We start from the raw sequence: 20,690 nt of genomic DNA on the forward strand, positions 1-20,690 counted from the left end.
AAAAGCACCAAAAATCGGTGGGAAAAGAAGGCAGTAAGATGCTTTTAATTGTTGATAACGCACCCACTCATCCTACAGCAGAACTGTTGGAAAGAGAGAATGGGCAGTTTAAAACGACGTTTTTGCCTCCCAATGTTACAAGTTTGCTGCAACCCATGGACCAGTCTGTTATTGAAACAATGAAGCGCCATTACAGAAGGCAACTGCTGAGAAAACTGCTGATCGAAGGTGCTGAAGATGAAGAATTGGTTTTGGCAAATCATAGCAAAATAAATTTAAAGGACTGCTGTTACATGGTAGCGGAAGCTTGGAGTTTGGTTACGGCACTGACGCTAAGACGTGCGTGGAATAAACTGAAAGGCCTACCGTCTGAGAAGAACAAAAAAAAAGAATCTGAAGAAAATGAGAAACAAGAATATGGAGAGGATGATGATGATAAAGATGCGTTGTCACTAGAGGAAATAAGAAAAATGATTGTAAAAATTCCTGGTTGTACAGAAGTAAGTGCTGAAGATGTAGGAGAGTGGATGGCTTGTGACACGTCTGACCCTGGTTTTCAAATTCTCAATGACGATGAAATTGTTGTAAGTGTGAGAGAAGATGTTGAAGTGGAAGTGGAAGAAGAACTTTCTGCTGATGTTGAAGTAGACGCTGGACCATCAGCTAGTGAAGCATTTGCCGGCCTCGAGACTGCTTTGAAGTGGATGGAGCGTCAGCCCGAGTGTGACCACTTGCAACTGCTCACCGTCAAGCGAATGCGTGACCTGGCTGCCCGAAAACGGTTGAAGACCGCAAAACAGCTTACATTGACGGAGATGTTTAAAAAACAATGATTTTTATTTCTAAACTTGTACATAAGTACATTTTATTTATATTTAAAACATGTGAAAATTTCATGTTTCTTTCATTTAATTCAATAAAAAAATAGTGCAATATCAAAACGTAGCTTTTATTCTCTCCAATGGCAATTTTTTTTAAAAAAATCCGATTATCCGAATATTTGATTATCCGAATGGGTCCCGGTCCCCATTAATTCGGATAATTGGAGTTCTACTGTAGTGCAATATTTTTTTTTTTCAACCCAAAGTGAAAAACTCACATAAGGATCACACTATATTTTTTCAAACTAAAAATTGGCATAAATTGTGCAACCTGTATGCTGGTAACTACAATGCTTATGTTGCTACTGAAAGCATGTGTGGATCAGGTTAACGTTAATTATACTATATATAATACAAGTTTGGCACATACAGTTTGTAAACAAGCACACAAATGTTCAACAATTCCCTTCTCATTCTGCTGCATTTTATCAAGAAAATTTGTCACTGTAGGTGATGTTTAAAGCCGTGTTCAAAAACATAGCAACAAATTTAATTCCGTTTGATGTTTTCGTCTTCATATAACCAAATATGCCAAACATAATCAGTTGGTGCCCATCCAAGGGCACTGCAATTTAAGATCCATAATTTTTTTAAGTATAATGTTAGCTATATTTAAAATACTGTAAAATTGTTTTAAGGTATTAACTGAAGGGAAAAAAAAAGGCAGAGAAACATAAAATAGCAATGCATCTTGAAATGCTTGAAAAATGTATAAATGCTATACAACTTCAAGTAAATTCTATATAAGCATTTAAAATGCTATTTTCCATAATCTTTAATAAACAGTTTAAAAATGTTGCACTTGCCCTAGAGCTACATTTAAAATGACCATTTTAAGAGGTTTTCCTAGTTAAAATAAGTCAACATCTCTTAAGACCCTTGAGAGAGATCCTGACATGGTTTAACTGTAAACTTGTCTCAAACCATGACTAACGAGAACTGCTCCTCACAGACGTTACCTGCGTTCGCCGTGTTGGTCGCGCCCACGGACTGTGGCGTGACACTCGTGGTGTTGGGTGAGCCTGCCGCACCTTGATAGGGCAACAACATGCACATTTCATTCATAGAGTACATTCCCACTCAAACAAGCATTAAAAAATTATTATATTTGCTCTTTGCATTACACAGCTACAGGACGTCTCGTAACATGGGCTGCAAGCCACATGTCTGCCAACTAGACACACACACACACCATTCAGCAATTTTTTGTGCACGTGTGGAATCATTGCTAGGAAGTTAGTAACCCACTTTTACAGAAGATAAACTTAGCTGATTTCATCTTTAAACATTCTTTTGATAGTAGATATTAAAGACATTTCAGTATGTTTTGGATTAAATTTAAGTAAGGAAAAACTAAAAAACAGATCACTGACTTTTGCCCAGACACAAAGCTTCATCTGTGTGTGAACCCACTCAATTTTAACCATACAAAATTTTCACATATATTTTGTTACTTTCATCAAAAATTAAACATGAAATATATCAAATTTTTTTATTTCATTGCTACATATTGTATCTCAAAAGTATTGCTTTATCACAGGACTATAAATGTATATTAGGCAATATTTTTTGCAAAATATTTTTAAAGAAAACATTGGACTTTAATAAAGTCAAATAAATCATGCATGCAACAATTAAAGGTGATATAAAAACATTCACAAGCACAACTGAAAACATGTACTATACCATATTCTGTAGTCGGCATTTCAAAAACACAAACCCTTTCTTGAGTTTTAAACATGCAACAAAAAGTTATTTATTTTCATCTTGTACACCAGTAGCATGATAAAAATAAATAAAACAGTCCATGACCATTGACTACAGCAATTTCCAATGGGCATTAAAGAAAGTAAATGTGACAATATTGCAACAATATATAGATCAGTAGTCATGATCGATCTACCACCATGACACACATTAGACTATTGGTAGAGACCAGATTTTATGGTTTTATTTTTAGTCCAATTACAATTTTAAATCATTGTACTTCTATGTTATTGATTTTGTTTTTAAACAAACTGTTTTGTAACAATTACTCCACCAAAATAGGGGTAAAATTTATATTCTGCATTTTTACGGTAAAATAATTTTTAGTAAATTAGTCTTTAAGATACATTCAGCACAATAAAAAAAAATTAGTGAGCATTTCTAGTTTAAAATTTATTCAAAATAAGAGATGCACAATAAAACAAATTTAAACCTTTTTTTTTAATACTCGCACTTTGGTACAAATTTTTGTTCCTTGAATTTCAAACATTAAAAAGTTAATTTTTTTATGATTTAGATTAATTTGGATTTATGTTTTGGTTAAATTCTACTTAATTCTAATTCCATTATACAACTTAATTCTACTTAATTATTATTCCATGATACAACCTGCACTTTGGTGTTACATGGTGCACTAACTTGCATTTCATGTTATGAGGTGTTGTGACATGCTTTTCAATGATATTTCAGTTTTATCGCAATTTACCTAATAATCTTGTCGCTAACTATTGGTAGAGACCCCGAAAAAATATGAATCACAAATTTGCAAAAAAAAATTACTACATACATACGACACAGTGAGAATTAGCTTTAAATACAAGTTAAATACAATATCAGGTGTTTTTGCACAGCAAATCACTCCAAAATTTATTTGTAAATGATTTTATTCACAAATTTGACCCGACTGCAAATTATATACTGTCGGAAGTGTGTGTTCATATTCAAAGGTTATGGTACCGCCAGACCCATTACTAATATATACGCTGGTGAAACTATGGCGTTCACTTCTTTTAATGGTCATCACAATGGAATCTGTTTTTTGTGGTGGTGTAATCCATGCTTGTTGACGTTTATTTTTCCCCCACTATTGGCACTTGTGACGAAACGAATAGTAATAAACCTTTATTTTCAAGTTTTAAATAACAAATAGGAAGGGTTTTGAATTATTCATGCTATTTTTCCATTACCGTTTAGCAAGACAGTTAGTGAAAATAACACTTAGAATACTTGTATGTTTAAAATGTCACTTATTGTTCATGTTTTTGAATAACAAATTCCATTAAAACATCTAAAAAGGGTATGCATATAGCACCAACGATTTAACCTCAACACTGAACAGTGAGTGGTGTTGAGGGTTGCTGTGTACTTTTTTTAATTGTGCGACTTGGTGCCTTCTTGCACCACCCGTTGGACCATGGGACAGTGCTGCGATCTTTGGACTAAACGGACAGTTACGCATCATCATGGTGTCGGTTCGAATGTTGATGTATGTGCTTGAACAAGTGGTATAAGACAAACTCAAAAATTCGTAAGCAAACGAATATTCATTATTTCAAAGTATTAGTAAACAGGCAAGCAAAAAAAAAAATATGTAAAAATAAGATTAAACAGCTTTGTAAAAAAAAGTAAGCTAATCAGAAGCAAGAACTAAAGTAAATTATGTTCATCAAAATAAGTTACTAACACAAAAATGCATCTAAAAGGAATAGACAGCTGTTATTTAATTCTAACCAGAAAACCCAATCATATATATCATACCTGATTATAAAACATAAAAGCCTATAATATCTTTAATAAAATAGCTTAAACAGTGGGAAAGGTAAGAGCATAGGTTGCTACATCCTGATGTCCCTTGTGATGATCGTAGCTTATTTTTATCAATAATTCAAATGTAGAAACTTGAGAACAAAATTTAAAAAAAAATTAAATTGAGTATTCTAGAGGAAATGTGCTGTAACTGTGTCAGTAATATTGTTGAACTTAGTCAATTAAAACACAGTACAATGAAAACCGGTTAATAAATAAGGAGTAAAGTGTAAATATGTGCTAATTTCATCACTACTTCGAAAATAAGGCTGTTTCAAAAATCTTCTGTGATATTGTAAAACTTAATGGATTACTACACAGTGTTTTGTGGTTCCCAAACATGTCCTACACCTTATAACAGCTGATACACCCCTCACCATCAATGCCCAACTTTAGCGTTTACAGCCACGCAATATACCATAAAGATACCTCTGAAAGAACTCAAGTGTTTTGTTACACATTCATTCCACTTCAGGTAACACTGACCTGTAAGCTGTGTGGCATCTCCGAAGAGTTGCAAACCCTCTGTGTTGCCAAGGTCGTTGCTATCCGTCAGCAATGAAATGTAATCCAACTGGTTGGAATCAGAAGCTGTGGGAAAAACAATTCTTTATTTGTATGATGAATATCCCCTCCAGCAGTTATATTTTATAAATGTTGGTAAACTGCCAAATTAAAAAAAAAAATTATATATATTATCCAGCTAAAAATATTTACAATATACTACATCACCGGACACAATGACAGTACCACAATGAGCATCTTTTTCCTTCACATTGGAAACCAGACTATAAAAGAGTGTTTCTTCCCCTGCCCTTAGAACTCCCATTCTTGCTTATGTACCGTATTTACTCGCAAATATGTCGCCATCGCAGATAGGTCGCACCCATAATTTGAGGTCTTGAATTTGATATTTAGATTCCCCCCATATAGGTCGCACCGGTAATTCATTACACATACGCATTGCACCACAGTAAAAAAAAAATTTAATAAAAGAAGAGCCGCAAATTGATGGAAATTTACCGTCAATAGTGCGCCGTGCGCGGAGAAAGGTCATTGTACTCGATCAGCTGCTGTTACGGCGCGCCTGCTGGCTCTCTTTGTTCACTGAGCTGCGCATGCGCAGTATAACTCACTCAACGCTCCGCCCAGACTCGTGACCGTCCATCAGCAGCCAGCCAATAGATGCAAGCTTAGCGGAAAAAAAATATAAGCTCCACCTCCCGTGTACCAGTTTTGTCCAGTTCTAATACCAGTTTATTGGTATACGCACCAGTTTTCTCGCTGCCGTGACATGTTCAAGTTTTCGTTCATCTTGATGTCTTGATACCAATAATTAATTAATTACGATCCCCAGAAATAAATTGTTAGTTTAAAAAATATGCGTCAACTGTACAATACTTCCGAAATTATAAAATACTTATAAAACAGTTACCAAGACTCCCCTCATTTTATCTTCTGAAGTTTGTCTCGTACCAGTATTTCGGCTAAGTTGTGACATAAATACAGTATCATAACTTAACAATCAGCCATGTTTATACATTCGTGAGTTTAAGTTTTTCCCTCGTGCATTTTAGATTGTCTCCTGCTATGATTACTCGGACTTTTACACGCCTAGGCTTAAATTATTACTTGTTTAGAAATAAAAGCAACTTTTCATGTTATAAAATATGTATATTTTGCGATTTAAAATGTTCATTGCCGACTATAAACGTTACGTTTTTCACGATGTTTTTAGGCCTACTAGCTAATCTTATCTACTCTTAAAGTACCCACGGTATTTTCTGGTTGTTTATGGTTGTTACGTGACATAAATAGCGGGATGGATTCGATTTTTGAGACGTAATTTGCGTGAAAGTATTGTATTGGACTAAATGGGAACTAAACGGGACCTGAAGAATATAGTGCAAATAACGGGACTACGTAAATAACGGTAATGTAAATAAGGAGTTTCGCTGTATGTGTACATTGTAAATAAATTTGCCTACACCTATATAAACTTCTTTTTCTCATTTTAAAGCAAAAGCTTGCAAAAAAAAAATTCCTCAAAATTTTTTTTAATTTTTTCTTCACATATAGGTCGCACTTCATTTCCCCCCCATAAAATCTGGTAAAATTGCCGCGACCTATATGCGAGTAAATACGGTAATTACAGTTTACAGAACTCAGAATGTTTTGCATATTAAGTACCATACAATGCACACACAATATCTCAAAACTTTGTGATCATTGTTTTTCCTTGATCACGGACGACATTCTGCGACCCACATTAGCATGCAGGCATAGTGTTCGTCAGCATACAGACTTGACCAAAAAATTACTATGTTATAGTAAAAATAAACATTTCTGAACATAATTACTAGACTTCATACATGTTAAAATCTGTTCATTAAAATTGTTTCTATTTGTGTTTTATGAGTTCCACTTTCTGTATCCATCAGTAAGAATACAGTAGAACCTCATTTTTACATATTTCAAGGGACCAGGAAAAAATATGTAAAAACCGGGAAAATGCAAAATGAGGGAAATGTTCAAATTTTTTTTTATCATCTCACTATATGGAAAACAATAAATAATATGTCAGAGACGGTTACGTTTTTATTAGGGATGGGATTTTCGAATCTTGGATTCGTCGAATATACCGAATCCTATGGATTCGAGGATTCGTAGGATCCGTGGGATTCGAGGTGGGTTTTTAAGAGTTTTAGGTAGTAATTTAAAATTGTAGTGCTGGGCGAAGTTTGAAAATTTCAAACCGAACAGAACCGAATCCTTACGTTCGGTTCGAAACCTCTTAAAATATATTCGAAAAACCAAACATTCGTTTAAAAAAAAATTACGTTTTTATAAATTTCTAACCCCCATTTGAGACCATTCACAAAACAGCACAACAAAATTCCATTACTTTTAATATTCCTACTTTTATCGCATAATCGTCGCCTCAACAGTTTCAAGCGCAGACAAAATAATAAAAAAAAGTTATTAATCGTCACATAACTCTCATAGCATTTTTTCATATAGGCGCGCTTTGTTTTTTGTTTACTTTAGAGAATTTTGTATGCATTTCTCGTACTACGTAATATAAACTATCGTACAAATGCCAAAGGTATTGTATATTATACCTTTAACTATAGTGCGTGTACGAGAAGTGTTGTAAAATCACCAAAGATTGCGTACCCCATACGTTAAACTAAAGCGCATGTACGAGAACTCTCGTATTTCGGCAAAACTAACGTGATCAAGTTAACACAAGACAAATGCGGTAGGAAATGATTACGTAAATTACGTATATTAAATTACTGAAATGTATTTATTTTCTTTGGACTTTTTGGTTATAACAGTCAGGTACTGAAAATATTAATTTAATCTTGTGTATTAAAAGTACTGGTCCAGTAAATTTTACAGTACGGTACTAAGTTGACTAGCGTAGTTGCGGCAGCCATCATTATTTCTCGTGTTTTCTTTTTTCCGACGCAAATTTTTATAACCACCAGGGGGGTGACAGTAGATAGGACGAACTGAATCCTTAAAAATTGGATCATACCATGTTTCACCAACATCGGAAAAAAAAAATTACAAATTTTGATCTCTTTAGTTTATTACATATCCAGTTGTTATAATTACATACGGCCATCTTTGTATTGTCTCGTGGTAATAATGGGATTTGAAAATGAAAGATTAAATTTTTAAAGTGTCACTTAAAACTAGATGCTGCGTGGCGTATTGCCGAAAACTAAAATTAGAGGACATTGGCCTGTCGTTCTCCATATTACCTGCTAGCTACTTCTGTAGTTTTTGAAGTTGAAAATTAAAAAAAAATATAATAGTGGAAAATAAATATAATAAACAGAATTAAAATTCATTATTAAACGATCACCAGTTTCAATCTGGCTAAACAATTTGGACTTTACTAGTGTAGAAAAATATTTTATAAGTACATACACTTGTAACCAAATTTATAAAATGAAGTGGTGGTCGTGTGGATAAAGGCGTACTGGATCGTGGAATCTCGGGCCTGGTGTTCGCGGGTTCAAATCCACCTTGAACCATTGTATTTTTTTGTATTGCGGAAATTTTTTTCTTTCGCGGAAATAGTTTAACGTCTCATTATAAGGACTAACATAAAGCAATTTCACAATATCTGTATCCTTTATCGAAAAAAATATAAAATATGGTGACTACAAAGGTGCCAACTATCACGCGCTAAACCTTTCTCAGGTTGAATCTGGCTGTAATTTTTTCGTTGTCAAGTTGCAAAGAAATGGTATGATCGCAAGGGTTTTGTTTACAAATTTAAGCAAACGATCATTACTATGGGAGTGGCGCCTCTCCCTTTACTTACTCTATGATAACCACACTGACTTACGTTACGTTTACAATATTATTGTTCTTGAGGTGATTTGCGACTAGCAGGACTTACGTCGTTTAAGTTTTCCAAATGGAGAAAAGATAATGACGACCCAGATGACCCAGAACCACCCCAAAAAATGTCTAAAGTTTCTTCTGACGAGCAGCATTCTTCCAAGAAAACAGCAACTGCAGTCAGCGGGTTTTGTAATGTAAATAGGTATGGTAACTTAATTCACATTCAACTTTTTTTTAATGTCCTATTAAAAAGTTTTACTTTTTAAAAATGTTAGGTTATGTCTACCACAAAAATATGTTGTGGCCTTATGCTGAATGTTCGTCATCTTTATAATCTTATATTATTTTTAATGAATGTTAGTGTACACTGAAAAAGGAAGATAGTCTTTTTGAATTTAGATGGAATTTCTTCATGAATTAAAAGTATATATATGTAAAGAAATTAAATGAAAAATGATTTTCTCTAAACTGTTTTCTTTCCTTCATTATTTATTGCATAAACTTTACTTATAAAATATTTTGCAATGTTTTAATAAAGCTAAGCTATATAATGTTTTAATTTTACATATGGCTGGAGAACCTTTCTTTCTCACCATTCAGTTAAAGACCAAAATGCTGGTGGTCGGTTCATTTTAATTCAAAACAATATTTCTGTATGAGGTTCGGTTCGGCTTGGTTCAAAATTTTTTTGCTATGGTTCGATTCAGTTCGGTTCGGTTCGAAACCAGATAACTGAGGTTCGCCCAGCTCTAGAAAATTGTATACCTAAACTGTATTATAAAGGTAACGGAAATAGCACAAACATAAGATAAACTACGCTGCATTTTGTCAATTAGCATAACTACTAGATCATTTCCAACCTTCAATAATATAACATTGCAGAAAAAATGTAATTTTTTTAAATGGTGTCTGTTATACAAATGTATTTTATTGAAAACATAGGAAGGATTAATTTAACAGAGAATTAGACAGATGCAAACTTATGTGTGTGGTTTTTGAGGTTATTTGTCTCTATTTTATATCAGGTGTATACACTATGCACTTATTTTACAATTTTATAAATACACATGTGATTTTTTTTAATACATAGTCCTATGTAATTTTTTTAAATAAATGTGTGATTTTTTTTAATAACATGTGGTGAAGTTTAGTGTGGGACTGGGATTCGAGATTCGATGACAAACACTGAGGATTCGAACAAGGATTCGGATTCGACCAAAATGTGGATTCGTCCCATCCCTAGTTTTTATATATTAACTAGAACTTTACTATCTCACATATTTAAAATTATAAATTATAAAATATCGCCGTTCTTCATTATTGCCGAAAGTTAAACATGAAATTTGCTGTTCTTGTGTAAGAGATGAAAATGTTGAAGCATCTTGATATAGCCACTTGGTGCTGAAATTTTGTAACACAATTGATTTTTGAACTTTGTTTTTAATTACATGTTAAAGTTTTATTAATTTCAGATTTTTTGAGAAATAATACTATAAAATGATAGCTACCGCCATCAATATAATTGTGCACGTTGAGGAATAGAAGTTAAATTGCCACTGCATTGTTTGGATATTCATTGCAGCCATTTGACTTTTCAGAATGTTACTAATGTGTTAAAATTAAGCATGTGCGAATATCAGTTTTTTAGTTCGAATCGAATTCGAATACGAATACCAAATTATTCTCGAATACGAATAGTGAGTTCGAATAATGGAATGAGAATTGAAATCCCATATAACATGTTATATCACATCACATTACAATATGATAACAAGTACATATTTAATGATACAATGCAGAATCAAAAAAACTGACAGTACTTAAAATTTTAAGGTTCTCCAATTTTATAATTAGTTCATATTAAAAAGAATCTTGTCACATCACTACATATTAGCTAATTAAAATTTTTGTGGAGAAACACAAACTGCTCTACATTTTCGGGGAGTAGACTCTCTCTTCTACACGTCACAATGTTGCCAGCTGTTGAGAAAAGTCTCTCACTGCACACTTGTGTGGCAGGTATAGACAAGTACTTTCTTGCTACCACGGCTGTGTTTCGGAAACAAGTGCGCCCCTTCTCTGACCAGAAACTGAAAGGATTTTCATTCTTTGGGATTAAGGGTGCTGCCAGATATTCTTTTACTTCTCCTTGGATAGTTTCTTCGTAGCTTGAAAGCGTAGACTGAGCTGCTGTTGAAGGTTTCACGTAGGCCCACAGAGATGACTTCTTAATAGGCATTTCACTTGTAGCCTCACTTGTCTCAGTTATAGTTTCAGCTACTGTGTTCAGCTTACACAGCTTACATACCTCACTGCACAAATTTTCAACCCATATTTTTTTTTAATTTTCATCCTCAATTAGTGAATCTTTGAACCGTGGATCTACTATCATAGAAAACACATTTACTTCACAATCGTGGTACACCATGTAACGTGATCGCAAGCTAAGTTAGTTCTTGGCAAGAGTTTTATTTTGACGCGCGGGACAGGATAATTGCCTGAGCTGTCACTACGCGAGGAATTTGGGATGATTATGAGGGGGTGGGGGGGAAGGGGGGGTTTGCCGCCTGCATCCAGTCCTTTACCGTGCATTATCCTATTGAAAAACATTGACGTAGCATGTTAGGCTTTTGGAGTCTTTGCTGTGAGTATGCGGCCAGATGTTTTCCACATGGTCTGTACAATTTTCTTTCTCTTCGCCGTCACGTTCGGAACAAAATTACAGTAACGACAAACCATGTTTCACACTCTAATCTGAAAACTGTCACCTATAACGTCCCGGTTGTATGGATTTTACAGACACGTATTTATCTTTATCAGTATGCTGACAGTTCAAATCTATTTTAAACGACCTGACGACATTCTTCTATATAAAATACGTTAGTTATCGCTCCGAATTACTGTGTTCAAACGGGCTTTACGTGGAATAACTCCACATACATAACTCTAAAACATTACGAAAATCCCGCGGAACTTTTACCCCCGCCCAACGAGAGAAACCTCCGTGATCCCGAAAGGTTTCCCGGTTTCAGTGATCCCGCTCAGCCTTTTTCGTAAATGACTGAATATTCGTTTTTTCGAAGTGTTAGTATTCAAAATCGAATCGAATACGAATAATAAACAATTCGTTTTGATATTCGAAAATTCGAATATTCGCACAGGCCTAGTTAAAATGAACATCGCCGAATATGCATGAAGACGCCATATTTATAGGAAACTCGTACGTTGCTTAAAACGTATTTTAATAATGGAACAGTAATCCGCTTTTTTGTGTATTTAAAATGTGAGTTTTCACCTTTATTTTCATGCATAATACATTTAAGATTAAAGGGGGACGCTAAGAAAAGTACTTATTAATTTTCATGTTTATGTCACCATACGTTTGGTTCATGTCCGTATGGTGTACAATAGCTCGTGGCACAAAAAAAAGTAAGTTGTTTACAATGGCGAACGAAGCTGTGGGGACCATACACTCATGAAGTAACGCTTAATAATTAAACTTCACGCTATTCATTTTGAGAATTTATTGTTTTCTCTAAATTTTCCGATGATTTGCCACGAAATACAGCACTAATTCTACGTAAACAGTGGGAAATGCTTTTGCACAAGGCGGGAAAAGAATGCATTATTAGTATAGGGAAATTGACAGTGCATGTAAAAAAATACGTTAATCGCGGGAATTCGTATATCGCGGGTACATAAAAATGAGGTTCTACTTTATGTATTTTCCACAAAAATATTTCCAGACTAGCTGAGAGTTACAACACTGCAGCATCGTCTGTGTTTTGTGATTGGTTGAGTTTCTTTCAGGTATAGTCTACTGTCAGCACACCAATCACAGTCAAACAGTGGGGAAGCAAATACATCCTGAGTGGTTCTGTCAAAAAATGCAATAACCTCTCTTGCAAATGGTCACCAATTACAAGAAAGAAACTGCTTGCACTGGCATACCATGTTGCAGTCTCACTATTCGCAGACCCCTACGATCAATGTGACTGTACTAAATTAGAATGAACCATAATAAATACAGTCAAACCTCATTAATACGAATCCACTTAGTACGAAATTCCCGTTTATGCGAAGTACTTTCACAGTCCCAGATTATAAAGTATGCTTTCCTATGTTATTCAGTACTTTTAATACGTAATACGGTTAATATGAATTACGAAGTTGTTTTGATCCCTAAAGAAGCTGCTAACGTGTATAAGTAACGGTTAATACGAATTTCACAGCCGAATTCTAAAGTAAATCACGTCTTCATAACCGTCATGTAAACAAACGTTTCTCCAAAGATAGATGTATGTATCCTACAGCGCAAAATGGTCGAAAAACAAGACGAAAAGTTCAACTCTAGTGGCGATGTTAGTAACTAAACTAGAAAAGATGCCATGTTGTAAACGGAAAACAAGGAAAGTACTCTATACCTTATTAATATTAGTCGTCGGAAGTGTACATAGGTAGAAAATTAAACAATCTATGGAAAAAAGTTCTGTTATTTTCCATTGTTCACGCACGTGTGTCTTAACCTCAATTTTGAGTGTGAGTTGTTTTGTAATATGACTGCGAAACGTAAACGCAACGACCTTACATTGCAAGTTAAAGTTAAAATTATCAAAGAAGTAGACAATGGAGAGAGAACGAAAACTGAAATTGCGAGAGAATTTAACATCCCGCAATCGTCGTTTTCGACAATACTAAAAAATTGTGAAAAGATTGAATCGGGTTTTGCGAGTTCGTGCAGATTATCAACAAGAAAAAGAAGTTGATGACAATGTGGCAACAAGTGCAGCACTAGTGGATGATGAGCTGATGTGTCTCGACAAGGCTCAGTCTGTACTGTGCAGGCAAGTGTTGGAGAAATTGAAGGCGAGGACAATGAAGATGATGAAGTGTGTTCATTCTTACAAAGTAGAAAGGATGCCAACAGTGCTTTAGCCACATTTGAAAATGTTCTCTCAAATGTTGAAGATGTTGGCACTGAAACACTTCTGGCCTTTGATAAGCTTTGTAATGTGGTAAGAAAAAAATATTGCAAACCAGAATTGATGCTTTTTTTAAACAAAATGTTTGAATAGAAAATGTGTCATGAATGCAAGTTTATTGAAGTTAGAATTATGATTTATTCTATAAGTGTTGCATTGTGTTTGTTTTCTTCAGTGTTTACAAATTGTTATGTATGTAGTGAAGCCAGCTTATACTACCAACAGTGTATGTATATAATTTTCTTTATGGTTGTAAATATAGGCATTTAAAGTTCAATCAATTTTTTTGTCATGATATCCCAATAGTTTGATTAATACATACCCTTGTTATTACAAAATGCTAAAATTATGGTCCCTTCAGGTTTGTTATAATGAGGTTTGACTATACCCTGGTCACCACAAATTCCAATAAAAATGCTATGATCGTGTAGAACCACAGTGGTTTGGGAAGTGTTACCGGAGGCGTGTTGTACCACAGTGGTTTGGGAAGTGTTACCGGAGGAGTGTCGAACCACAGTGGTTTGGGAAGTGTTACCAGAGGCATGTTGTACCACAGTGGTTTGGGAAGTGTTACTGGAGGCGTGTTGAACCACAGTGGTTTGGGAAGTGTTACCGGAGGAGTGACGAACCACAGACAGTGGTTTGGGAAGTGTTACCGGAGGCTTGTCGAACCACAGTGGTTTGGGAAGTGTTACCGGAGGCGTGTCGAACCACAGTGGTTTGGGAAGTGTTACCGGAGGCGTGTCGAACCACAGTGGTTTGGGAAATGTTACCGGAGGAGTGTCGAACCACAGTGGTTTGAGAAGTGTTACTGGAGGAGTGTAGAACCACAGTGGTTTGGGAAGTGTTACCGGAGGCTTGTCGAAACACAGTGGCTTGGGAAGTGTTACCGGAGGCGTGTAGAACCACAGTGGTTTGGGAAGTGTTACCGGAGGCGTGTCGAACCACAGTGGTTTGAGAAGTGTTACTGGAGGAGTGTAGAACCACAGTGGTTTGGGAAGTGTTACCGGAGGAGTGTCGAACCACAGTGGTTTGGGAAGTGTTACCGGAGGCTTGTCGAACCACAGTGGTTTGGGAAGTGTTACCGGAGGCGTGTCGAACCACAGTGGTTTGGGAAGTGTTACCGGAGGAGTGTCGAACCACAGTGGTTTGGGAAGTGTTACCGGAGGCTTGTCGAAACACAGTGGCTTGGGAAGTGTTACCGGAGGCGTGTAGAACCACAGTGGTTTGGGAAGTGTTACCGGAGGCGTGTAGAACCACAGTGGTTTGGGAAGTGTTACCGGAGGCTTGTCGAACCAAAGTGGTTTGGGAAGAGTTACCGGAGGAGTGTCGAACCACAGTGGTTTGGGAAGTGTTAACAGAGGAGTGTAGAACCACAGTGGTTTGGGAAGAGTTACCAGAGGAGTGTTGAACCACAGTGGTTTGGGAAGAGTTACCGGAGGTGGGGCCGTGCTCCGCGAGCACGTGTTGGCGCAGGCCGGCCCGGGAGCCGAAGGCCTTCTCGCAGCGGTCGACCGGGCAGCGGTGGCTCGCTGGGCCGGCCCCCGGCGCCCTCTTGTCGTGCTTCTTCATGTGCACGTACAGGCTGCTGCGAGCCGTGAAGGTCACGCTGCAGTCTGGAACAACACCCCGCCGTGGGTCGCTTGCAGCGTTACCACTCTACCTAGAATATTCACTGGCTTTAATGTCGTGAGTTACTTTTAACACTCACACATCCAAAATGTTCCTAGTTTTTGTATTACTCTTAGATATTAAAATAAAATTGAAAATTTATCAGTACTTTTAGAACAATTCCTGTTGAAAAGAAACATTGAACTTAATATATGTTAGATTCTGAAGTTGGCAGATTCCATCAATTCCAATGGTATCAATGCATTCAGAAGGCCAATCAATTGGAATCGAAGCTGGTCTTGTTGTCTCCTACAGCACAATCTTTAAAATTGGGTGTAATTTGTTAATTTCTATTTGGAGGAGAAGGGGGGGGGGATAATTTGTAGATATTTAAATAAGGATTTTGTCCGACTTTTCAGGCAATTCCTCAATAATTGGTAAATACGATTCCCGATAGCCTCTGTGCAGGCATCCCCCCCCCCACCCCCACCCCATGAGGTTTGAATAAAAATTTCCATGATGTGTTTTTTTATTAAAATTTTATTAAAATATTTTACATGAATTTTAAAAATTTCCCTAACTATCTAGTTTAATAATTAGAATTTTTCAAGATGGCGGCAATAACTAAAATTGCAATGGTGACGAATTCAAAATTGCAGAAAACAAAAAGGCAGAAGGTTCTACAATAACAAAAAGTGCAACATTTGGGAGTAGGGCATTCAATTTAAAATTGGCAAAATTCAAAATGGTGAAATGTTCTAGAAAATAAACCGGTGGCTAATGTATTATTTTAAAAATGGTGGAATCCAAGATGTAATACTACAGTATTATCAGACTAACTGAAACTGTTTGTTATTGTTTTACGTTCGAGTTTAATTCCGCTTCCCGGACTTTCGGCAGTGTTTTGTTTTGTTTCTCGCATGGCGGCGCGCGCAGCTCGTGCTGCGTCGTCATGACAACTGCTGATATAAATAATCGCGCGGCTTTTGGAACAGCTTCTACGAGCCTATGCTTGTGTCAAAGTGACGTTTTATTGGCCTAGGTAAAAAGGACGCTTACGTGTCGCGGCCGTGATTGGCCTATTTCAAGTAACAATTCATTTAAGCAAGAGAGAAGATGAAAGAGTGGAAAATGACGCCATTTAGTGTGTGGTGAAGTTAATTCCCTCGGGGAATATTTATATGTGGCGAGGCTATTTTCGGCGTTAGCACTGTGAAAATTACGTCTGCATACAGGGCAATAGTCAGAGACGCCCTGACATTGAATGCAGAGGTTTTGCATTCAATTTACGTGAGTTACAACGTATTTTCTGAACGATCATAATCGTCCAGAGATAAGGTATGGCCTGCATTGTCCTTGTATAGTGACGCTAACGTAATTTTTACCGTCAACTTCATTGAACATTATTAGAACAAACTTTAATGTATTATTAAATTACGTGACCATTGACTTTCGGCAAATATCTGCAATTTAATTACGAACCGCAATTTATTTACACACAGGTTCAGAGGTCCAGAAGCTAGGAATCTAGTGCTCGAGCAAGCCGGAGCAAACCCCAAAACTGTTACGTTGTGAACACTTCCCGGAACTTAAATACTTTTTATTTATTTTGTTTAAGAGTCAGGTTGTATATGAGAATCCCATAGAATGGACTAATTTAGTTATTTAATATTTGTTTTTTTTTTGTGATACCAGGACTCTAGGTTTTTCATGCTATGTTTAATTTAATAAAAATAATTATTTAGAATATTATTTTTACTTACACATGTTGAATACCTCTGGCGCCCTGTTATTAATTACTGCAATAGAGTTCAAACGTAATTTTAAAAGAAAATATTATATTGTTCAAGTACACGTTTGTGTACAAAGATTGTGATCAGGGTCAAGGTCAAAGTCATCCAAGATGACCACCGTGACAGAAGATGGCAGTCGGTCATTGACCCCATCCTCAATCCTCATCTTTAAACCCTGTAGCAGGAGGAACCAATATACCGTGTTTTATCGCATAAAGATCGCACACGCGTAATCGTCGCAACCATATTTTAGGCTGTCAAAATTGGGATAAAAAACTTCTCGCGTAAACGTCGCATGATGTTTTTGGTCCAGCTAGTAGATGCCGAGCGCTTTGTGTAGGTATCTTTTCCGTATAAAGCAATGTATTTTAAAGTGGAAATCTAATATTTATTCGGTCATTACCACTTACTTAATAAATTAACGGAAAAATACGAAGTTGTGTGACGTGTAAATTTTCTTATAAAGACATTTTTAAACGTTATTTCCTTTATCTGATCGCTTGCGTCACTGCGGTGTAGGTATGATCTAAAATTTAATTTCGGTCATTACCACTTATTTATTTAATTAACGGAAATACAGAAGTTGTCTGACGTGTAAATTTTCTTTTAAAGACGTTTTGTATTTCCTTTATCTGATCGTCTGCGTTACCGCGGCGTACCACTTATAAAAATGTAGCCAGCGCATCATTCATGTTTAATTATGTTGCTTTCCGTATAGAGTGCGCGCACGTAGGCGAATATCGATATCTCGCCGATTGGATGCAACGCGCACTCTCTGTCAGTTGCCGAGTTAACTACATTTGATAGCCCGCATTCTTTCGTGGCAAGTGTGTACTACGACACGTTAGTTCACGTCAGATTCAAGTGGCTTGCGTTCGCGTTAGAGTTATGGTTTTTCTATTTAAAGTTGAAGTAAGGTTTTTGTTTAAGGCATTATTAATATAGATTGTTTGGCATCCTCTTGTGTACTCCACCTTTTTTTAAATAAACGTACTTTCCATGAACTGGTTTTGTTTTTATGAATAACTTTACCTAACAAAAAATTTTTTTACGCATAAATGTCGCACCCCTACTTTTCAAAATTGATTTTAGAATAAAATGTGCGACGATTATACGAGAAAGCACGGTATTTCTAGGGCATCTTATATGTACTTGTGGTCATTCATTATGACTAAATGTAATTGATGCTAAATTTAAACAAAGGAAAATTATAGTTAAAATTAGAGATGGACGAGTTGAGGTTATTTGGCTTCGAGTTGAGTCGAGCCGAGTTTAGCAAGTCATACTTCGAGTCGAGTCGAGTACGAGCCACAAAATTTTTGAAGAGGTCGAGTCAGTTCGAATTTCAGAATTTTATGTATTTTTTTGCATCAAATGTGATAAATAAAATATTACTACACATCCATTGATATAAGAATTGTGTATCCAAGATGCATCTGAATTATTTAAATATTTAAAATGATTAATTAGCAAATCATTGTTATTTAAATTATTTAAATGATTAACTAACAAATCATTATGTTATTTAGATATAAAAAACTAAGGTTATCTGGTGAACCGTGTTTCGATTTTTTCTCCACGTAAAATCCACTTAATATTTGTATTTACTTTTACCGAAATTCGTATGCCGTTTTTGGCTTCTCACTAGTCAGTGTTGCAAACGTCGAGTTACGTAACTTCTCAATGTAAATACACTTTCCGCTGCAAGATTATTCGCCCGGAACTGTTACAACTACAAGAATATCAATATGTTTGATAAATAAATATTTCATGCATTTGATTTGGCGATCACGATCAGTAACTGATTGCCAAATAAAATGCATGAGCGTTGTTGTTATAATATTTTATTCAAACAAAAAGTAATTTTATCTTAAACGTTATTGACACGCAGCGCTGCGTAGCGGAGCACAGATAAATGAGGTTCCAAAATACAAGGCTGGCTGGCCTTACACGCAGCCATTTTCACGCTTCATGGCTTGGTGTTATTTACTAAATATTATAATATAATTATTCAGTGTTTTTATTTTTAAGTTACGGAAATCTCTTGTTTATACGAGTTATTATAAACGGGACACGATAAACGTGATGATTATTAATACATGTGCGTTTTGCAACAAATTTTTCTTCAGTGAAAATCCATTGACGTATCTTGTAAACAAATGCGGTACCGTATTTGAATAAGTAAACACAGGATGTAAAACAAAATGAAAACAGTGCACGCTGTTTCCAAGCTTTTTTTTTAATATAAAATGGTCATGTGACATAATTTTGTCCTATAAACTGTCGCCACTATCGACAAAATCACGTTAAGATGTCACGTTCATAAATGAAGGTAGGCCTAGGTTTGGTTGCACTTGTACCTATTATAGCGCCGTATCACGGTAGCGGGCAAGGTTAGGTTTGCACGGGATTTGTTTTGTTTGAAGGTCATTATCAATTCTTGCTGTATTGATGACTTGGCGAAAATGTTAAGACAACCTATAATAAAGTGCTATAATGTCACAACGCTGGTACTTAACTCGAAACGTGTTTCGAGTCTCGAACTTGGTAAAATATGCGACTCTGTTTTCGAGTCGAGTCAATCTGACCCAACTCGGCTCGGCTCGACAAACCAAGACTCCACCCATCTCTAGTTAAAATATTAAGTTTTTCGTCCGAAAAGAATATAACTGTCAACTAGGGCATTAATTTCATTCAAACTAAATGCACGTCACTATATTACATTAGATTACTTTTACTGTAACAGATTCTGATTAGGAATGGGCCGGTCGAATCCTCGAATCCCACCGAATTTCTAGTATTCGAAAGATTCGAAATTCGAGGGAAAAGATTCGGGATTCGAGGAAAAATATTTATGTAAATGTAGTACATTAAAAACTTAAATGCTTACAATTTACTTGGCCTTTTTACGTTTTCCTTGGAACACATCCTATTGAGGTACAGTAGAACCTCGTTAATACGTGATGGTCAGGACCGTGATAATCACGGATTACAGAATTTTACGGACTAGCGATTAAAAGCCCGGAAGGTCTTGTCAAGCTTCTCAGACACCGGCATTCAGCTGGGTTAAGGCCGTTCACGGTAAGGGCCGGCCGTCTTCGAATTAGTGTCTTGGCTTAAAAAAATACAGCACTGCCTAGCCATTAGTTCACGGTCATTCACAACAGCCGAAGAGAGAAAGATAAGATCATGCTGACCTTGCACACCCCCCCTCCCCTTCGTACAGCCGAATGCCAGCCAGACACGTCACTTGCCAGGCGCCTGCCGTGCGTTGGCGGGTGGAAACAAACAAAGGGAGACGGGAAACAGAAGTCAGGACATCCCCCTCAAGTTTAAAGAGTGACAAATGTGACAGCTGAAAGGGGGGCGATACAAAGGGTCGATACAAACAGCGTTGCAGAGTTTGGCGGCCCACGCGATGGCTTGCAGTGTTTGCCGGCGGCCGGCCCGCGTGACGTTAATTTTAAGCGCTGACAATTTTTACT

At 36.3% G+C, this 20,690-nt stretch overlaps 1 protein-coding gene across 2 annotated transcripts in view; it reads right to left on the reverse strand.

Annotated features, from left to right (window-relative positions):
* The window catches only part of LOC134541638 (protein suppressor of hairy wing-like), a 65,005-nt gene that overhangs the window by 20,324 nt on the left and 23,991 nt on the right, over positions 1-20,690 (reverse strand). For both annotated transcript variants that reach the window (XM_063385214.1, XM_063385213.1), the window contains exons 8-10: positions 15,238-15,417; positions 4,941-5,045; positions 1,841-1,912 (exon numbers count right to left, since the gene is read on the reverse strand). In XM_063385214.1, the coding sequence (XP_063241284.1) occupies positions 1,841-1,912; positions 4,941-5,045; positions 15,238-15,417 (357 nt within the window). The remainder of the gene's footprint in view (positions 1-1,840; positions 1,913-4,940; positions 5,046-15,237; positions 15,418-20,690) is intronic.

Source organism: Bacillus rossius, assembly GCF_032445375.1.
Source record: "Bacillus rossius redtenbacheri isolate Brsri chromosome 4 unlocalized genomic scaffold, Brsri_v3 Brsri_v3_scf4_1, whole genome shotgun sequence".
Taxonomy (NCBI): Eukaryota; Metazoa; Arthropoda; class Insecta; order Phasmatodea; family Bacillidae; genus Bacillus; species Bacillus rossius.